This window comes from Nicotiana tabacum, chromosome 3, assembly GCF_000715075.1.
Source record: "Nicotiana tabacum cultivar K326 chromosome 3, ASM71507v2, whole genome shotgun sequence".
In the NCBI taxonomy this organism is placed as follows: domain Eukaryota; kingdom Viridiplantae; phylum Streptophyta; class Magnoliopsida; order Solanales; family Solanaceae; genus Nicotiana; species Nicotiana tabacum.
The window spans coordinates 131,081,205-131,098,257 of record NC_134082.1 but is presented as its reverse complement, the minus strand read 5'-3'; the positions used below and the strand labels follow the sequence as shown (position 1 = coordinate 131,098,257).

General features: G+C 36.4%; 2 protein-coding genes across 2 annotated transcripts; one reads left to right on the top strand and one right to left on the bottom strand.

Moving 5' to 3' along the window:
* The first annotated feature begins 6,904 nt into the window (after positions 1 to 6,904).
* On the top strand, positions 6,905 to 12,861 carry LOC107763759 (sugar transporter ERD6-like 6). Its single transcript, XM_016582256.2, has 18 exons — positions 6,905 to 7,164; positions 7,338 to 7,400; positions 7,996 to 8,085; positions 8,360 to 8,419; positions 8,519 to 8,584; positions 8,674 to 8,739; positions 8,840 to 8,915; positions 9,297 to 9,361; positions 9,441 to 9,533; positions 9,666 to 9,746; positions 9,872 to 9,956; positions 11,416 to 11,462; positions 11,537 to 11,599; positions 11,683 to 11,742; positions 11,871 to 11,930; positions 12,036 to 12,095; positions 12,520 to 12,634; positions 12,718 to 12,861. Exons 1-18 carry the CDS (start codon positions 6,973 to 6,975, stop codon positions 12,828 to 12,830), a joined length of 1,455 nt encoding a protein of 484 aa, XP_016437742.1. The 5' UTR covers positions 6,905 to 6,972; the 3' UTR covers positions 12,831 to 12,861.
* A 146-nt stretch (positions 12,862 to 13,007) lies between these two features.
* LOC107763760 (uncharacterized) lies at positions 13,008 to 16,107 on the bottom strand. The gene is made up of 4 exons (XM_016582257.2): positions 15,260 to 16,107; positions 13,674 to 13,763; positions 13,502 to 13,569; positions 13,008 to 13,306 (listed from the first exon to the last, which is right to left on the bottom strand). Exons 1-4 carry the CDS (start codon positions 15,959 to 15,961, stop codon positions 13,141 to 13,143), a joined length of 1,026 nt encoding a protein of 341 aa, XP_016437743.2. The 5' UTR covers positions 15,962 to 16,107; the 3' UTR covers positions 13,008 to 13,140.
* Positions 16,108 to 17,053: the final 946 nt, after the last annotated feature.

Sequence of the window (17,053 nt, the reverse complement as noted above, 5' to 3'; positions counted from 1 at the left end):
TTAGGTAGCTCGTCTAATGCCCCATACCACGGAGACTCGAGATTAGGTCGCTTTCATGAAATGCTTTGGACCGAGAGTTTCATCTGGTAAGTGTCTTCTCTTGTGTTGCTCCTTGACTATATACCATTGTCTTATTGATACGACTCTTTACGATGACAGGTCGAGAAGCTTCTAGGCGGAGGGCCCTGATCCCTGCATTTTGACATGTTGTTGCTGCTGCAGGAATGCAATTTACCTTGAGTGAATCCGTCCGGAAGGGTCATGCTCAACCGATACATATGGGAAATCCTTCTCGCGATACGGTCGTGAGGGAAGAGACCTCTTTCGTACCGACCCGTCACCTTGTGGACGAATTCTCTAATGGGGATGAGTCGTTACTGAGGAAAAGGAGTAGGGTTGAGCTTGGGAAGGATGTGGCCGTGGACACTGGTAAAAGTAGGACGGGTGCATCGCAGACGGCGCCTGTGCCTACGTTTATGGCAGTGCCATATGTCACACCTCCTTTTTTAGCTACACCCCGCAAAGGGGCGTAAAATGGAGTTTTTCCAATTAAAGGACAATCGAAACGGAATTTTATTTAAAGATTCAGAGTCGCCACTTGGGAGATTTGTGGTATCCCAAGTCACCGGTTGAATCCCGAATCGAGGAAAAGAATGACTCTGTTTAACAGTCTGCGCACCAGAAATCCGGATAAGGAATTCTGTTAATCCGGGAGAAGGTGTTAGGCATTCCCGAGTTCCGTGGTTCTAGCACGGTCGCTCAACTGTCATATTCGGCTTGATTATCTGATTTTATACAATTATGAACCTACGTGCAAATTTAACTGTTTACCGCTTTTGTTATTATTTATTCAAAGAATTGCAACGTCGTGAGAATGGATCTCGAATTGTGCCACATAAATGTACCCGTAATTTTCGATACGTTCTAACTTCGTTGAGATTTGGATTTGGGTCACATAAATGTGCACCCGAGTTTAGGAAGATAACATTATTAAATACGCGCCTAAAGATACTAACGCGTTGTTATTTTGAGAAAAGCCATAAAGTTTGCTATGCGGCCTGTCTCGAAATCTAAGCATTTGAAATAACTGTCCGTTGAGGGCCCCGCAGTTTGTGTATTCTTGTTTGTCGAGGCTCGTCTCATTCATTATTTTTTTAAAGGAATTTGCAATGTCATGGAAATACATCTCAAACCACGTCACAATCAATGTACCCGTGATTAACGACACATTTCGACTTCATTGAGATTTGGATTTGGGTCACATAAATGTGTACCCGAGTTTAAGAAAGTAAATAATTTAAAGCGCCGGAAGTGACTTGCGCGTTGTTATCTTTTGTGGAAGGCCGTGGAATTGGCTAAACGGTCCGTCCCTAAGTCTAAGTATTTTAAAACAAATATTTATTGAGGGCCCCGCAATTTTGTATTTTTTATTCGGTGAGGCTCATCTCATTTTTTATTCAAGTATATCCTAAAGCAACTATGATTTTCTATTCATTGGTCTCTAAGAATAAAGAAAAATCCTATTTAATTAGCATTAAAAGTTCGAGCTTCAAGTTCAAGTCCGGGTCCAAAAGGAAACACCTTCTAGTTTGAACCCGCTACCTAACTTAAGATCCGCCGCCTGCCGTTGTAAATATTAACAAACCAGCTACCATTTCGAACCAGTTCAACTTTAGCTTTATCATATGAATTGGATTATTGGAGTCAACTATGTGGAATATAAAGCCATTTTTGAGCTCTTTTTACGATTTGTTGAAAAATGCATCAATGTTTAAAACGGACATCAAGCTAACATTAATCACTAACATTCGAGAACTAGCACTAGTTAATAACCTTATTTACATTGCTATTTAAAATGATGTTATTTACTCAAGTGAATTCGCGATTTCAGAATTAGACCTATTAAACTAACATGCTGATTTCCATAAACTATTTGAACTTGTTTTGTGACGTAAAACTATTTGAAACTGTTTCACGACTACTGAACAAAAGAATTAAATACAGTATATTTCATAACTAGTAATCACCAACTAAGATTAATTACAATTGATATTCCATGTTTGTAGAAATAGATTCAATCAGTCCAGTTTATGCATTTCAAAATCATTCCAATACATACTATGAAATATCAAATGAACTACTGCTTATACATCAAATTAAACACAAAGAAACAGTTATTTTCATAAATCCATTCCAACAACTCTTTACTTCCTTTCCTTTAAATTTGAGAGTTGTAGAACATGTACCTGGATAAAGGAAATACAAGAAGATGAAGGTGCGGTCAACAACAGTAATAGCCAGCAACAACCAGTAAACAGAAACCTAGTGACAGATTTGAAAACCAACAGGATTCCAGCACACTCAATGAAACTGCACCCACACCAACCAACGCAGACCAGAAATAACAAACTCAACAACCACTTAAAACCTCAATGAAAATCCAGAAATAATCAGCCTCTTTTTTACTCTCAAATTATTGAACTTTTAAATGTTAAAAATCCAGCCTAGACTCTAAGAAAAATTGGAAGAGAAACAATTTTCTTCCTCCAAAAACCAGCCCCTCTGTGTAAAACCTGTACTGCGTAAAACCTATCCTCTCCAGATTTTTCAGAAAATCCTCTTATCCTCTCTCAAACCCCCCCCCCCTTTTGGTATTGAAATGACCCTATTTATAACAAAACTCTTGCCTTGAAAGACTTAAACTAATTCGAAATATTCTCCCCACACTTGCATGCCTTGTTCCCCACTACTGCATGCTTTGCCTCCCACTATATTAAACAAATACATTAATTCCCACCACCATATGTCTTGTCCCCCACTATATTAAACAATGCATTATTGCCCACTACCATACGTCTTGTCCCCCATTATGCACTAAATAATGTATTAATTCTCACCATCACGTTTTGTCCCCCACTATGTATTAAATAATATATTATTTTAATATTTTTTAGTACTTAGTGGACAGAGCACTCATTAATCATTTTTTTTAAAACTTAAAATCCCGAAAATGCCCCTGAAAATACTGAAATTACCATTCTACCCCATCAACTATATCCAATCCCCCTAAGTCAATTAACCAAACTTTAGCAGCTATAACCAATTCATCTAATCAATTTCCAATTAATAATCAAACTCTGAATAAACAAACTCGCCAAACAAACTCATAATCGACAACGTTCATGAATTAATCAACAGAGTCAGATTCATATCCGAACAAACTTAACGGAACAAGCGAGTAGATTTCAATCACTAAATTGAGCATCAATCGAACTCAAAACAGTAGGAAAGTCGTCTAAAACGCGCACACACAAAATTTCAACGAATATGCAGTGGGAATATCATGCGAAAATGTTCAAAAATGAAACCACATATTAAAGCGAAACCAAAGACAAAGCAACAAAAATCTGTGAACGAATTATGGTTGACCTTTATGCTAATGATCCGACGTCGAACAATGTTGAACTTTCGATGAAACACAACTTCGTTCGCAACATTGTTTCGACGCTTGACTAACAGACACGGATTCGAACGGAACCTCGACGGACGGTGAAGACCTCAAACCAACCTCAGCTTAAAACTGTTTTGCGTGTGTGCTGGTTGGTGTTGCGACTGACTGGTCGTGAGCTGTTGGTCGTCAGCTGGACGACGACGGATGAAGCAGTAGCAGCCCTGATGATGGGGACGAAGAAGATGCAGAAGGGCAGCCATGGGAGATGGAGATGGAGGGGTTGTTTAGGACGAGGGGCGAAACAGCTGTGGCTTGGAGCTATTGCTGCTCGACGGAAAAGAAGGAGGGGGCAGCTGGTGACGCACGAAGAAGAAGAAGCAGCGGCCATGGCGTTCGTCGCTTGGTTGTTCCGACGAAGATGGAGGAAGCAGCCATGGGGGTGGTCGCTTGGAGAAGATGAGGATGGGAGGTTGGGCTATTGGTGGTCAGCTGGAGACGATGGGTGAAGCAGCGGCCATGACGAAGAAGAAGAAGCAGCAACGTTTGTTTTGTTTTGTCGCCGGCTTGGTGGTTGCTCAGAAGCGATGGGGCTGGCTGGGGTGTTGGTCGTCGATGGCTGGAGCTTGACGACGATGGATGAAGCAGCAACAACTGGTTGGAGCTCGACGAAGGCAGCCATGGAGGTGAGGGGGCAAAGGAGGGTGGTTTGGAGAAGATGAAGAGGAGAGGGGGGCGGGTGGCTTTTTTAGGGTTTTGGGGTTGGAAAAATAAAAATGGGGGGTTGGGATTTGTTTGGGTTATGGGGCGGACTGGGTCGGGTCAACCCGGTGGGGGTTATTTGGTATGGGCCTGGTTGATTTAAATTAAAAGGTGGCCCAATCCGATTTTCTTCTTATTTCCATTGCTTCTTTTTTCTTCTTTTATTTTTTCTTAAACTAAAACTAAATTCTAAAAATCCTAAATTATCCTATAGAACTAAATTAATTTATAAAAGTGCTAATTAACTCTTAATAACAATTAACACACAATTAAATAGCAATTACGATAAAATCACACAATTTGGACATTAAATGCTAAAAATGCGACGTACATTATTTTTTTGATTTTTGTTCTTGTAAAACAAACTTAATTGCTCCTAATTGTAGAATTAAATCCTAAATGCAAATGCGACATATTTTGTGTTTTTTTATTAATCTAATCAATGAAATAATTATCCAAAAATGCCACGAAAATCCTCAAAATTGCGCACAAAGGAAAATTATTTTATTTTAAATTTTTGGGAGTAATTCTCACATATGGCAAAAATCACGTGCTCACGCCATTTTGGCGGGGAGGTCTCCCTAAACGGAAGGGGTTTACCCATGAGGTGGTTCCGTTCGCTCCGCTGAAGGTGGTGCATCATCTAACGTCAGAGGGGGCCTACTGTCGAAGGCGGAGGCTCGGGTTCGGACGTCGACCTGGAGGATGTTCTTGAGCTTTTAGAATGCCATACTCATGTGGAGGTCAGAGTAGAGGGTTCTGATCGTCATATAGTTGTCCTAGGGGACTACAACTTGTTGTCGAACTATGATCAGGTGGCGTCTGCTTTTGCCCCTTTATGTGTTGCCCCCGAGAGCGAGGCGCTTAGAGCGATGAGCGACATGGAGTTGTCTTAGAACCTCGTCGGCATGGCCTTGCGGGTAGATGTCTTTATTTTCCTTTTCATCGTTGGGTATGCATTGTTATTGTCGACCTGTCTTTTTATTTTAACTTTTTTCTTGTTGTGTCAGGCCCTTATCAAGGAAATCGAGTGCAAGCGCCGGGAAAGGAAGAGGAACGGGAAGATGTCTTCCAAATATCAAGAATATCGCACTAAGCATCGTGCAATGGCCAACATCTACAACCAGGACCCTGACTTCCAACTGTTCCGCGAAGGGCTTAAACAAAGGGAGGATCAATTGAAGTGCAAGGTCGAGGATTTAAGGGAGCGAGACGAGGACCTTATGAAGGCCTTCGCCCGCAACAGTGAACGTGAGGCATCCCTTAAGGTGAACTGTTTACAAGTGTACTGTTTGGTTGCACAAGCGTAGTTACACAGGTAGATTAAATTTTAAATATAAAATTAATTATCAGAAAATAAAAAGTTAAGATTTAACAAATATATGCATTTATAAATAATATTAAATTTGACATTTAAAATAGATATTGCTTCTTGAAAATATGTTTGTTACTTATCATATATCTGTAACTAATATTGTAAAAATAATTGATATATTTTAAATTAATAATATTTTACTTTAATGTAAGAACATCGTGTACTGCATGCTTGATAAAATAATTAATATTTATAAATATAATGTCATAACATTACTCAAATATTTTACAAAAAATAATCTATCAACTTTAACTGAAAAATGAATGGCATGCGATCTGGATTACTAAGTGAATACTACTGAAGCAAATAAAATAAAAGCGAAAATATAACATAAAATCCAAAATCTAATTTTTTCAACGTAATACTCTTATGTAAAATTACAACATAACATAAAATAAGTTTCAACATAATTTAAGTAAATATAATCCAAAAGAAAAGAAAAACATAAGTTTATAACCTCATTCAACAATGAGATCCTATTTTAATAAACATCACTCATTATATGCTAAGTTTATTAATGATTCATTATTTCTAATATTAGGAGGAGTTTCAAAACTAGAATAATAGCACAATTATGCTAAATGAAGAAGAAAAAGTATGAGCAACTACATGGAATGACAAAAAATAAAGGTTGAAAAATGAAAATATTACTTAAATACTAAAAAGTAATATATCATTTTAACATAGTTAAGTTTGCATATAACCTCATCCAATAATAAAGTTTAACTTTAATGACATCACTCATTATAAGTCAAGTTTATGGACGACTTATTTTTTCTAAGATTACGGGTATAACTTTTTAGGAAAATTAGAATAATAACATAGCTAAATCTAATAAAAAAAATAAAGAAAAGTAATTAAGAAAGAAATAAAATATGAGAAATTGTATAGAAACACGTGAAGTAAATATTGGGAAATGAGAAATAAGGAAATAAAAAATAAATAATACAAAAATAATATTTGAAAAAAAGAATTTAAAAACTTTTAAAAAATTAAAAAGAAAAAAGAATAGAAACCAAAAAGTAAATTAGAAAGAAAAGATATTCAAAAATAACATGGTAATTACACCATGTAATTACCCGCAATTCTTAACTCTCCGTTAATAATTATAGAATATAATTACACCTAATTGCATGGCAAAGTAATTACTTGGTGAGCAAACATACGTAACACCCAATTACACCCAAATGAATAGATTTCAAACCACAAACAAAAAGGAAGTAAAATAAGAACGGTGTCCGTCCCGCTTCTATTGCCGCTCGAATGCTTAACCGTTATTTTAGAGTCAGTTGCGATATATACGCCATTGCCAACTTCATGAATCCCCTTTGATCTTACACCTTCATCCGAAAGGGAAAGGGAAAGAGAAAAGAAGGAAGGTGGAACGATGAGTTTCCGAGATGATACCAGCGCCGAAGATGGGCTTCGGAAGCCGTTACTGCACACTGGAAGCTGGTATCGCATGAGCTCCAGGCAATCCAGTATGATGGGCTCCTCCGCCCAAATCCTCCGCGAATCCATCTCCATTTATCTCTGTGTCCTCATCGTTGCATTAGGCCCCGTTCAACTTGGCTTTACCGTATGATAATTTCTTCACCATCTTTCGAGATTAATAATTTGCTTTTGACTTGAAGTATTTATATATATATATATATACGGAAAATTATTTCCATTAATCCGCCCCTGACCATCTTGCATTTGCATTCTGTCTTTTAATAATTAATTATTGTGGTTGCTTTTGTAATTTTGCAGTGTGGCTACTCTAATCCTACGCAGTCCGAAATTACCAGCGACCTTGGACTTACCATCTCAGAGGTTTGGGTTTTCTTTCTTTGCCGCCTATTTTTTTCTTTCTTTCTAATTACTAATTAGTACTTTTTTTCACGTTTTTTTTGGGGGTACAAAACCAACAAAAGGTGGTTTCTCGTTTAGCTAAGCTACAAGTTCTAACCTGAAAGAATTAGAATTACATTTGGATGGTTGTTACCTGTTGTATTGTATTATATTGTTACTTTAAATACAATGTTTATTTTGATTGTTATTTAAATTTTTTGTATTGTATTTTTAAATATGCCGATGAAAATATCCCTTTTATGTAACGACCTATTTGGTTTGGTCAGGTCGTTACCTTATACGATAATTCTATTTTACTCTTTACCCTACCTTTTTAACAATTACTTTACCAAATACTATATCTTTGTAATATTATAAGCTTATTCTTCAATTGTTGGGTGACATTATGATACAATCTTTTCAAACATTGTATTCATTAAAACAATTCAATACAATACGGTACATGGATCGGTGTGCTATCGATATAGTCCTTTCTTAAAAAAAGTTCATAGGTGGCCGGTTTTATTTATCGTTTTACTGATGATTTGTTAAACATATTGTTTCCTTTCATGGACAGTTTTCGGTCTTTGGATCTTTAGCAAATGTTGGTGCAATGGTTGGCGCAATTGCAAGCGGTCAAATATCAGAATACATTGGAAGAAAAGGGGTATAGTTTTAAAACACTTACAATTACACAATCTTGTTTTCTTCATGCCAATAAAGAAAGTTTGATAAGGGCAATGTGCGAGTATATCGCGAACTAAGTTTCCCCTGCATTTCTGCAAATAGATTGTATACACACAAGGAATCCGTTAGCTACATGAGAGCAACTCTACCCTTGCACTAAAACTCACAAGTTTGCTACTATGATAATAGTTTCTTTTTCTTTTGCCGGTTCTTTAGTAACTTACCAGTTACCTAGTCTTCTTTCTGAAATGCAGACACTAATGATTGCATCAATTCCTAATATTATCGGATGGCTCGCCGTTTCATTTGCCACTGTAAGTGATTCGTTGTTATATCGTGCATCTTCTGGTTGCATTTGCATCTTTTATACGTAATTAACTTGAAAGTATGTGCCTTTTGTTCACTCTTAACAGGATGTCTCATTCTTATACATGGGAAGGTTGTTGGAAGGTTTCGGTGTCGGCATTATTTCCTATGTGGTAATCTCAAGTGTTTAGCTCCTGTAATTGTTCTTGTTGAAGCTATGAATAGTACTGCTTGCTGCAATCTTCTTGCTTGCTATCTCCAGGTGCCTGTATATATAGCAGAGATTTCACCTAAAAACATGAGGGGAGTTCTTGGATCCATTAACCAGGTTGGTTTTGTTTTGGCTTTACACTTATACCTGGTCATTCTTTCATCTAAGTTTTATGGTTTTTTTTATCATGGCTAATCATTTGATCTCTTGGAATTAGCTCTCTGTAACAGTGGGTATAATGCTGGTATATCTGTTGGGATTATTTGTAAGCTGGAGAGTTCTTGCAGTTTTAGGTGAGCAATATGTGTCCCTAATCATTTGGTTGTTGACAAATTGATTGTTGTCTTATTTAATTTTTCTGTTCTTACGGTGGTAGAATTAGTTGGAAATAGTTTATCAAGTTAGATTGATGACATTCATCTTGCTGAAATAAGTTTCCTAAATTCTAAAATCACTCCTTTGAGAACTATATGAAGTTGTTCTTCAACTGCAAGTTCATTGAAGCAACTTAAAAATATTGAATGAGCTGATGCTTTTCTGTGTATCAAATAGAATCTCCATTCTTCTGTTTGGACTGTTGAACTTAATGTGAAGTCACTCGTATCCTTGATTCGAACATATTTATTAACCTTTACATTAGTTAACTTTTTTCAACTTATAATTCCACTATGCAGGAATGTTGCCATGCATGATTTTGATACCTGGTCTATTTTTTATACCTGAATCTCCTCGTTGGTTGGTATGAGTTCCAAACTTATGTTTGTCATGACTACATTTTCATTGTTATGCTGTACTGATTGCAACACCGTATTATGTAGGCTAAAAACGGGCTGAATGAAGATTTTGAGACTTCTTTGCAAGTTCTACGAGGATTTGACACAGATATATCCTCAGAAGTGAATGAGATCAAGGTAATATAGTGAACATGTTTAATGCTGGTTTCTCAACTATTTTGAACCCTCAAATTGCACTGTAGAAGCTTCTTGAAAAGTAAACTACTACGATGTGTTAATGCTCATTTGTTTCTCCTGTCATTTGTCTAGAAATCTGTGAGATCATCAACTAAAAAAGTTACCATTCGGTTTTCCGAGCTTAAGAGACGGCGATATTACTATCCTTTGCTGGTACACATTTCTGCTGAATTCTAAGTTTCTAAATATGCTGATTTATATGTGGCATCCTTGAATAGCTAAAGATTTGAAATCCCTTACTCTTGTCAAGGCTCACTTTATGGGGTGATTTTATTCAGGTAGGGATTGGACTACTCGCACTCCAGCAACTCAGTGGCGTTAATGGTGTTCTATTCTATTCCAGTAACATTTTCAAATCTGCTGGTCAGTTCCGTTCCTTCATTATCTGTAGAAATGCATACCAGGATCATCAAATGACTAGATACTGGCAAATACAAGCTTTATTGTGCCATTCTCTTTGTTCTTTACTCTGTTGGTAGAATCCGAAAGAAAGTAATAATCTGGACATCAGAAATGGGAAAAAGGAATTCCATGTTTTGCAGAAAAAGACCAATGAATCGATTCCTCTGCGTCCTAGATAACACTTGCAATAGAATGGGATGAGGAGGACTCCGTTTTGTGGGAGAGGGGATGAAACATAAATATATGTGTATCTTTCTTGTAGTTTTTGTTCCCTCTTGTTTAATAGCCATGTTTCAGCTCTCTGGAAGAAATAAGGAAACTAGACAGCTACTGAGAACTGTAATTGGAGCCAATAACCAACTTTACATATGTGATGCTAAATGAAGCCGAAGAGAATTTGCAGCACCAGAATCTATCTCAGAAGACAAATTTTGAACTGTTAACTTATTAATAATAGAAATTTTAAAGCTATTAACTGCAAAGAAATCCTAAATCAACTCATAAGAATCAAGCCACCTTTTTTAGGTACTCTAGAAAACAAGCAATAAGATGACTATAACATGATAAGCAGCTTATTTTTTTGGTTGTGTTGAATTTTTTTTGTATGTTTGTGAAAATGGAGTTTTAATATTTATGTCCTTTTTTAAATTCCATCCAATACCATTTATCTCTTTATCAGGAACCTTAAAAGCAAGACGCATCTTTCTTTTTACTTAAGTGTATGCCTGGCAAATCTGGTTGATGGAACCGATATGGGAACTCTCTTAGTTAATGAGTAACTACTCAAATATGCCATGCCTTGTGCACTTTTCAATTCACTTTATTGGTTCCTGAGAAATGCTTCCTATGTGATACATCCCACAATCCTCATTCAGTTATTTCTTTTTAATAGCTAAAAAGTATGAAGTGTCATCTGTAATGATCTCTCAATCTAAGGTAATATGCCATTATCCAGATTCACATACACCACAGTTCCCTAAGGTAATATGTCACTATCCAGATCCACATACACCACAGTTCCTTTGGGTGCGTATTTGGCAAAAAACTTTACAAAATACCAGGTAGATTATATACATAACCCAACCACATTGTAACATGATGTCCATCTAGAACATAATTGTTCATTACACTGTCCAAAAGAGATGATGAATTGGAGAATTAAGGGCCCATTCCAGGATGGATTTTTGTAGTAGAATCAAGTAGAATAGACCAGTTACTACGAACTGTGATCTTTATCTTCACGGTATGCAGTTGTCTACTCTTAGAAAGTATCACGAGCCTTTTCTTTCATTTGCCAAATTAATTCCATGTGTATGAGAATTAGATTGTATGCATAGTATCACCTAATCATAGAGAGGTTATAGAATTTTACAACTGGTTCAATATATGATATTAACTGTAATGCTCTTCAAATGTGCAGGAATTTCATCAAATAAAGCTGCGACATTTGGTATCGGGGCTATTCAGGTAAGTCTCCTTCCTTGGATCTAATGTTAGCTTATATGCATATATTATTCCAATTTAATATACATCTTTTATAGGTCATTGTGACTGGTATCTCTGCATCACTGGTGGACAAGGCGGGACGCAGGCTACTCCTTATTGTGAGTCTTCCAGAATTTCACATAGAAGTTTCTATTTGCTGAAAAAGAAAGCAAATTATAACTTTTCTATACTCTTTCTTCAGGTATCCTCATCCGTAATGACCCTTAGCAGCTTCCTTGTGGCAATGGCATTCTACCTGAAGGTCAGTTAGTTAGATTTACATTTGTAAGAATTGATCAACCAATTATCTGAATTTAATGAGATTTCTTTATTGGTGTTGGGATCGACTCTCTTTATTGTCACTCCACTATTCTTTTCTACTTAACCCAGGGTTTTACGCCTGAAAATTGGCATCCCTTCCTTGCAGTATTGTCTCTGGTGGGCCTTGTGGTAAGTTCCTGCCTCACCTTCTATTGTGCCCACACTACTATCCCCTGCTCTCATCTGTTATTTGTTGTTACATTCTGTCAGTCCTGAGACCATTTACCTATCCAGGTCTTGGTGATGGCATTTGGTGTAGGATTGGGCTCCATCCCTTGGATCATAATGTCTGAGGTATAATAAAGCTAATTTGTGGTTCATGAGATCAGAAAAGATATATTTTTCTAAATACGGTTGAAGATAGAGCTTAAATTAAAAATTCCTATTCCACTCTGTAACATTCTCAGGAGACTGTAGTTGACAAATTTTAAGCAAAGCTAACAATAAAGATCTCCCCTGTTAAAGGTGATGATGTTAGTGTTACAGGAAGATCAAGCATCATTGACACGCTTTCTGTGCCATCCTTACAAGCTTTTGATTCAGATTTTCTTCCTGAAAATATTCTTATTGAATTTGAGATATTCTTCAAGGATGCTAGCATAGGTTTTAGGATTCAAGAGCCTCAACTGCTCTAATAGATACTCCGTTTGTATGACTATAGGAAGTGTATTCTGCTTACCTTCTTTTGAGACATCGAGATTTTTTATTGGTTGTGCAGATTCTGCCAGTGAGTATCAAAAGTCTGGGTGGCAGTGTTGCAACGCTGGCCAATTGGTTTTCAGCATGGCTTGTTACAATGACAGCAAATTTGCTTCTGACTTGGAGTAAAGGAGGTTCTCTCCTCTCTCTCTCTCTCTCTCTCTCTCTCTCTCTGCACAATGCTAGGAGTGAATCTAAAGACGTCTGTATTTGGCAGGAACATTCACTATTTATGCACTGATATCAGCTTTTACGGTGATTTTCGTGAGGCTTTGGGTTCCAGAAACCAAAGGGAAAACACTGGAAGAAATTCAGCAGTCCTTCAGATGATGCCAAATAAATTTGCAGTAAGACGGTTAAACGGAACAAGTGATGAAATTCTAGCTTCACTGAGAACTTGTTTTGTTCCACATTTACCATGTACCATTATATATTGTCACGTCCAAGAAGGGTTTCTCGTGTCAAGTGACTGCTAATGCATGAGGAGCAAAAATAATGCAGTTTGCAATATGTATATACGTTTATAGTATCCTGTGTTAAAGCATCAATTTTGATTCTGAACCCCGAATTATATGACTAATATTACAGAGGAAATACGAAGTTCTTTTCCTTCTGATAAGAAGACAAAAAGTACATGGTATTAGATAGTGGAATTTGTGGTAGTGTCCTTCAGTATTTGGGATTTTTCTGCATGCAGGGAAGTAAGAAACTGCTTGAGACACCTGTTGTAGACGCAAGGTCGCTCTAGGTGAACCAGATGCCCTGCCTTCTCTATGCCATGAAATGTAGTCTTGTCACCTAGTTGACTGCCATCATGTAATGCAAAAATATCATCAGGTTTTGTCAACTTCTCCGTGGCATTTCTACTAAATTATTGATGAACTAGTTTATTGTAAATCCGGGGACCATACATCAAATGGCGCATCGCGAAACTACTTAATAACTTCTTTGTATATATATTTGAGTTTGTCTATAAGAGCATGTCAAGCCTGTAAACTTACTCTTTCATGTTCTGAGCAAGCTCCAAGTTGAAAATTTGATCATTCTCACCCCAGAGGAGATGTATTCTCTATAAAATATGGCACATTAATACATGTGAAGAAAGATAAGTTACTAATGTAGAAGTTCTCCTCGTAAAATATTGCAGAGTAGAACTCATGAAATGCAAATTACCTGTGGAAATTTTGGAATTTTGGTATCTTTGTTGCTCACTACCAAGCCTTCTAGCAGTTCTCCTCTTTCTTTTCTGTTGGTGAACATTACCTGACATCAGTAGCATTATTGCCAAGTAGGGTAAGATCCTTTGCTCGGGTTGAACTTTATTACATATGAATTACATAAGCATGAAAACTGTGTTGCGTTATATAGTATTGTATAAAACAAACATTCCTTCTCGACTAGAGATTATTATTCCTAATTTCACCAAATTATGAATTTATTACTTCGGTATTCTCGAAATAAACTTGAGACATCCAAGATTTTGTTTTAAGAAACTTGGAATTTGACTTGCTCTAGCTGGTCTAAAATCTGAATCTTTACTCTTCTAAAATGGGTTTTCAGTCATTTGGCTTATTCAAGTCGTTGGCATATGTGAAAAGTTATTAGGTGTAGTTGGTTGAGCGAACTGGCGCTGATGTCAAGAATGAAACATATGGGTGGATGCCGTGTTAGAATTAATGTTATGTATATTATAGCCAGAAATGGTGCTATGCGAACACCGTGGTGTGGTGCCTCCTTTTAAATAAGTGGGGACTGGAAAATGTGGACCAATCTGCACTGACATATATAATTAACGTTTCATATCTTCAAGTAATGAAAAAGTTGGAGACTTATTGCTGCACATATCAAAACTAATAGATGTATAACACGTATGTCAATCTCTTGATATAAACATGCGCTGGTGCGAGATTTTCTGCATTTATAATAAGGGACGTGATTTGGACTCTAAACAATTGGGCCCACTGATCTTTGATTAAGGGTTAGCTGATTACCCCACAAAATAATTTAGTCAATTATTCATGCATCGAAGAACTTTTTATATTAATGACTCTATAGGCTTACAATCTCCTCTATTATCTTCTTTGTCTTTCTTTTTCTATTTTTCTTTTCTTCCCTTTTTAACTTCTGTTGTCCATAAAGAAAAGGAAAACATGTTCCATAAATAACATTTTGTTTAAACTTAGCTGATTCAGGTGAAGAATATAAAAGCCACGATAATTTACACAATCGAAAATGAACTTGTGATTAACAAACACCATTTAGTAAATGTTTACCAATGTTCAACACGTACGTACGGCTAATAAATGACCATATCTAAAGTGAAAAAATGTATTGCTCCGTCCGTTCCAGCAGTTTAGTTGAACCTATTTTCTTTTTGGTCCGTTTAAAAAAGAATGTCTCCTTTCTAAATTTGGAAACAATTTAGCTTAAACTTACAATTCTACCCTTAATGAGAAGCTTTTATAACCACACAAATACTCTGGTCCCTTTTGACTTGTTTAAGGCCACAAATTCCAAAAATCTTCATTTTTTCTTAAACTTCGTGCCCAGTAAAACAGATTCACATAAATTGGAACGAAGGGAGTACATGTTTTAGTATAAACCAAACGATTTACAAGTTTACAAAGTATAATAGGGTATAAGTGAATTAGAAGTCATATACGAATTAATTAAGTTGTAAATAAGTAAGAAAAAATGAAACAAATAGGGACATAATCAATGTAATAGCTTGTAGTTAAGATTAAATTTTAATTACTAACCTCAAGAAAGTCCCTGTGAAGGCGATCAGGAAACCAAAGTTTCTTATAAGCAGCTACTTTAAGAAGCGCCTTAAGACCCTTAACAGAAGTAGGTAGCAGCAGCTCAGACGAAGAAGAGAATCCCAAACCATTAAGCGTCGAAGAGCTAATAGAATCAGTCATGGCCAAAATAGAACCAGAGATCACTAAGGCCTCAACTAAATCAGGATACATTTCAGCCATCTTAAACGCCACCATTCCACCATAACTAAACCCAACCACTATGCACTTTTCCACTCCCAATTTTCTTAGTCCTTTAGCCAAACACTCAGCTTGAAAACCAGGTGATCTATCTTCGCTATCAGTTACTGAGCCACCGAAGAAAAGTAGGTCCGGTACGTACACAGAGTATTTCTTAGTCAATGCGCCAATTTGGAATTGCCACGTGACAATTCCTTCACCAGCGAAGCCGTGGACTAGTACAACAACGGGTTTGGTGGGGTCAGGTTTTGTGGTGGTTTCAGGGGAGGTGGCACATTGGTTATTGGAGAAAGGAGTAGTTGTGGTGATTTTCTTGTTTTTCTTTGTGTTTTTTATGGTTTCAGAAGGAACCCAAAAGTTCATAATAGTCCCTGGTTCTATCTCTATACTATGAGGTTTGATTCCAGCCATTTTCATTAAACCATGCAACAAAGGTTTCTGTGCTTCTACCAAGTTCACCATTTTTCTCAGCTTTTTTTTTGTTGCTGTACGTTTCTGGCTATGGAGGATGGAGAGAGGTGAAGTAAAAGAGATTAGAGAGATGGGTTTTTTAAACAAGAAAAGGGAACTAAGGAAGTGAGGTTAGGTGTTGGGTTGCTATCTCTAGTTCGTCATTGAATGTGGGAGCTTATATTATACAATACCAACGTGATGAAAGGGGCAGTTGGTACTGTTGTATCTACTTCTGGATATTACTCTATTATTCTATTCCTAGTGTATCTCTGTTAGTTCATCCAAAGTTTCATTATTTCCACTATTGAATTGTTTGAAGTACTCGTATATTCTTACAATAAATGACTATACATATATATATATATATATATGTATATATGTGTATATATGTATGTATCTCATGGTTTCCTTTCTTAATTTGAAGAATTTTTTTGTCATACTCATACATATCAGCTAGATATATATAAAGTTATTCTCTACTAACGTCTGTGCACAGTTGGCTCCTACTGTATGAGGCTACAAAATAAACAATAAGTTCTGTTGTCCTTTTAAGCATCAATTAAATATAATTCGAAAAATAAAATATGGTTTTAAACAAGTTTTATCAGGGTTCATGTTGCATTAGATGTATTAGGATACTTCTGCTATAAAAATTGGGGGTGGGGGTGGGGGGTGGGGGGAAGAGGGGGGGTAAATGGTTTGATAATTCTCGTCAAGTATGTTATTTACCACTCTAATCTTCATAAGATTGACAAAAACTAATAAAGGCTGTCAAATCTGATAGCTTGTTTCGTTTCTAAATACGAGAATAATAATAATAATAATAATAATTATAATAATAATAATAATAATAATGACGACGACGACGATGATTAATGAAAGTAGAAGAGGTCAAGAAGAAGAATAGACGAGTATAATTACACTCCATGTTAGCTGGAGTAAGTTTTTTCAATCTCTGATCATTTCCAATGGCTAATCTTCAAATTATTTTAAAATGTTATTAAGTAGATGAAATATAGAGAAGATGCAAAGTTTAGATGGTGAAAGTTCACAAATTCAAAACAAGTTGCGTTAAATCTTGCAACAGCAATATCGTGCCCC

Excerpts from the sequence above, each read along its gene's own strand:
- LOC107763759 (XM_016582256.2), top strand. The coding sequence starts at position 6,973 with ATGAGTTTCCGAGATGATACCAGCGCCGAAGATGGGCTTCGGAAGCCG. Across the intron at positions 8,585-8,673 it reads TCGGCATTATTTCCTATGTG|GTGCCTGTATATATAGCAGA; the intron begins GTAATCTCAAGT and ends TGCTATCTCCAG. Across the intron at positions 8,740-8,839 it reads TTCTTGGATCCATTAACCAG|CTCTCTGTAACAGTGGGTAT; the intron begins GTTGGTTTTGTT and ends TCTTGGAATTAG.
- LOC107763760 (XM_016582257.2), bottom strand. The coding sequence starts at position 15,961 with ATGGTGAACTTGGTAGAAGCACAGAAACCTTTGTTGCATGGTTTAATG. Across the intron at positions 13,764-15,259 it reads TTCACAGGGACTTTCTTGAG|GTAATGTTCACCAACAGAAA; the intron begins GTTAGTAATTAA and ends TACTGATGTCAG. Across the intron at positions 13,570-13,673 it reads AAATTCCAAAATTTCCACAG|AGAATACATCTCCTCTGGGG; the intron begins GTAATTTGCATT and ends CATATTTTATAG.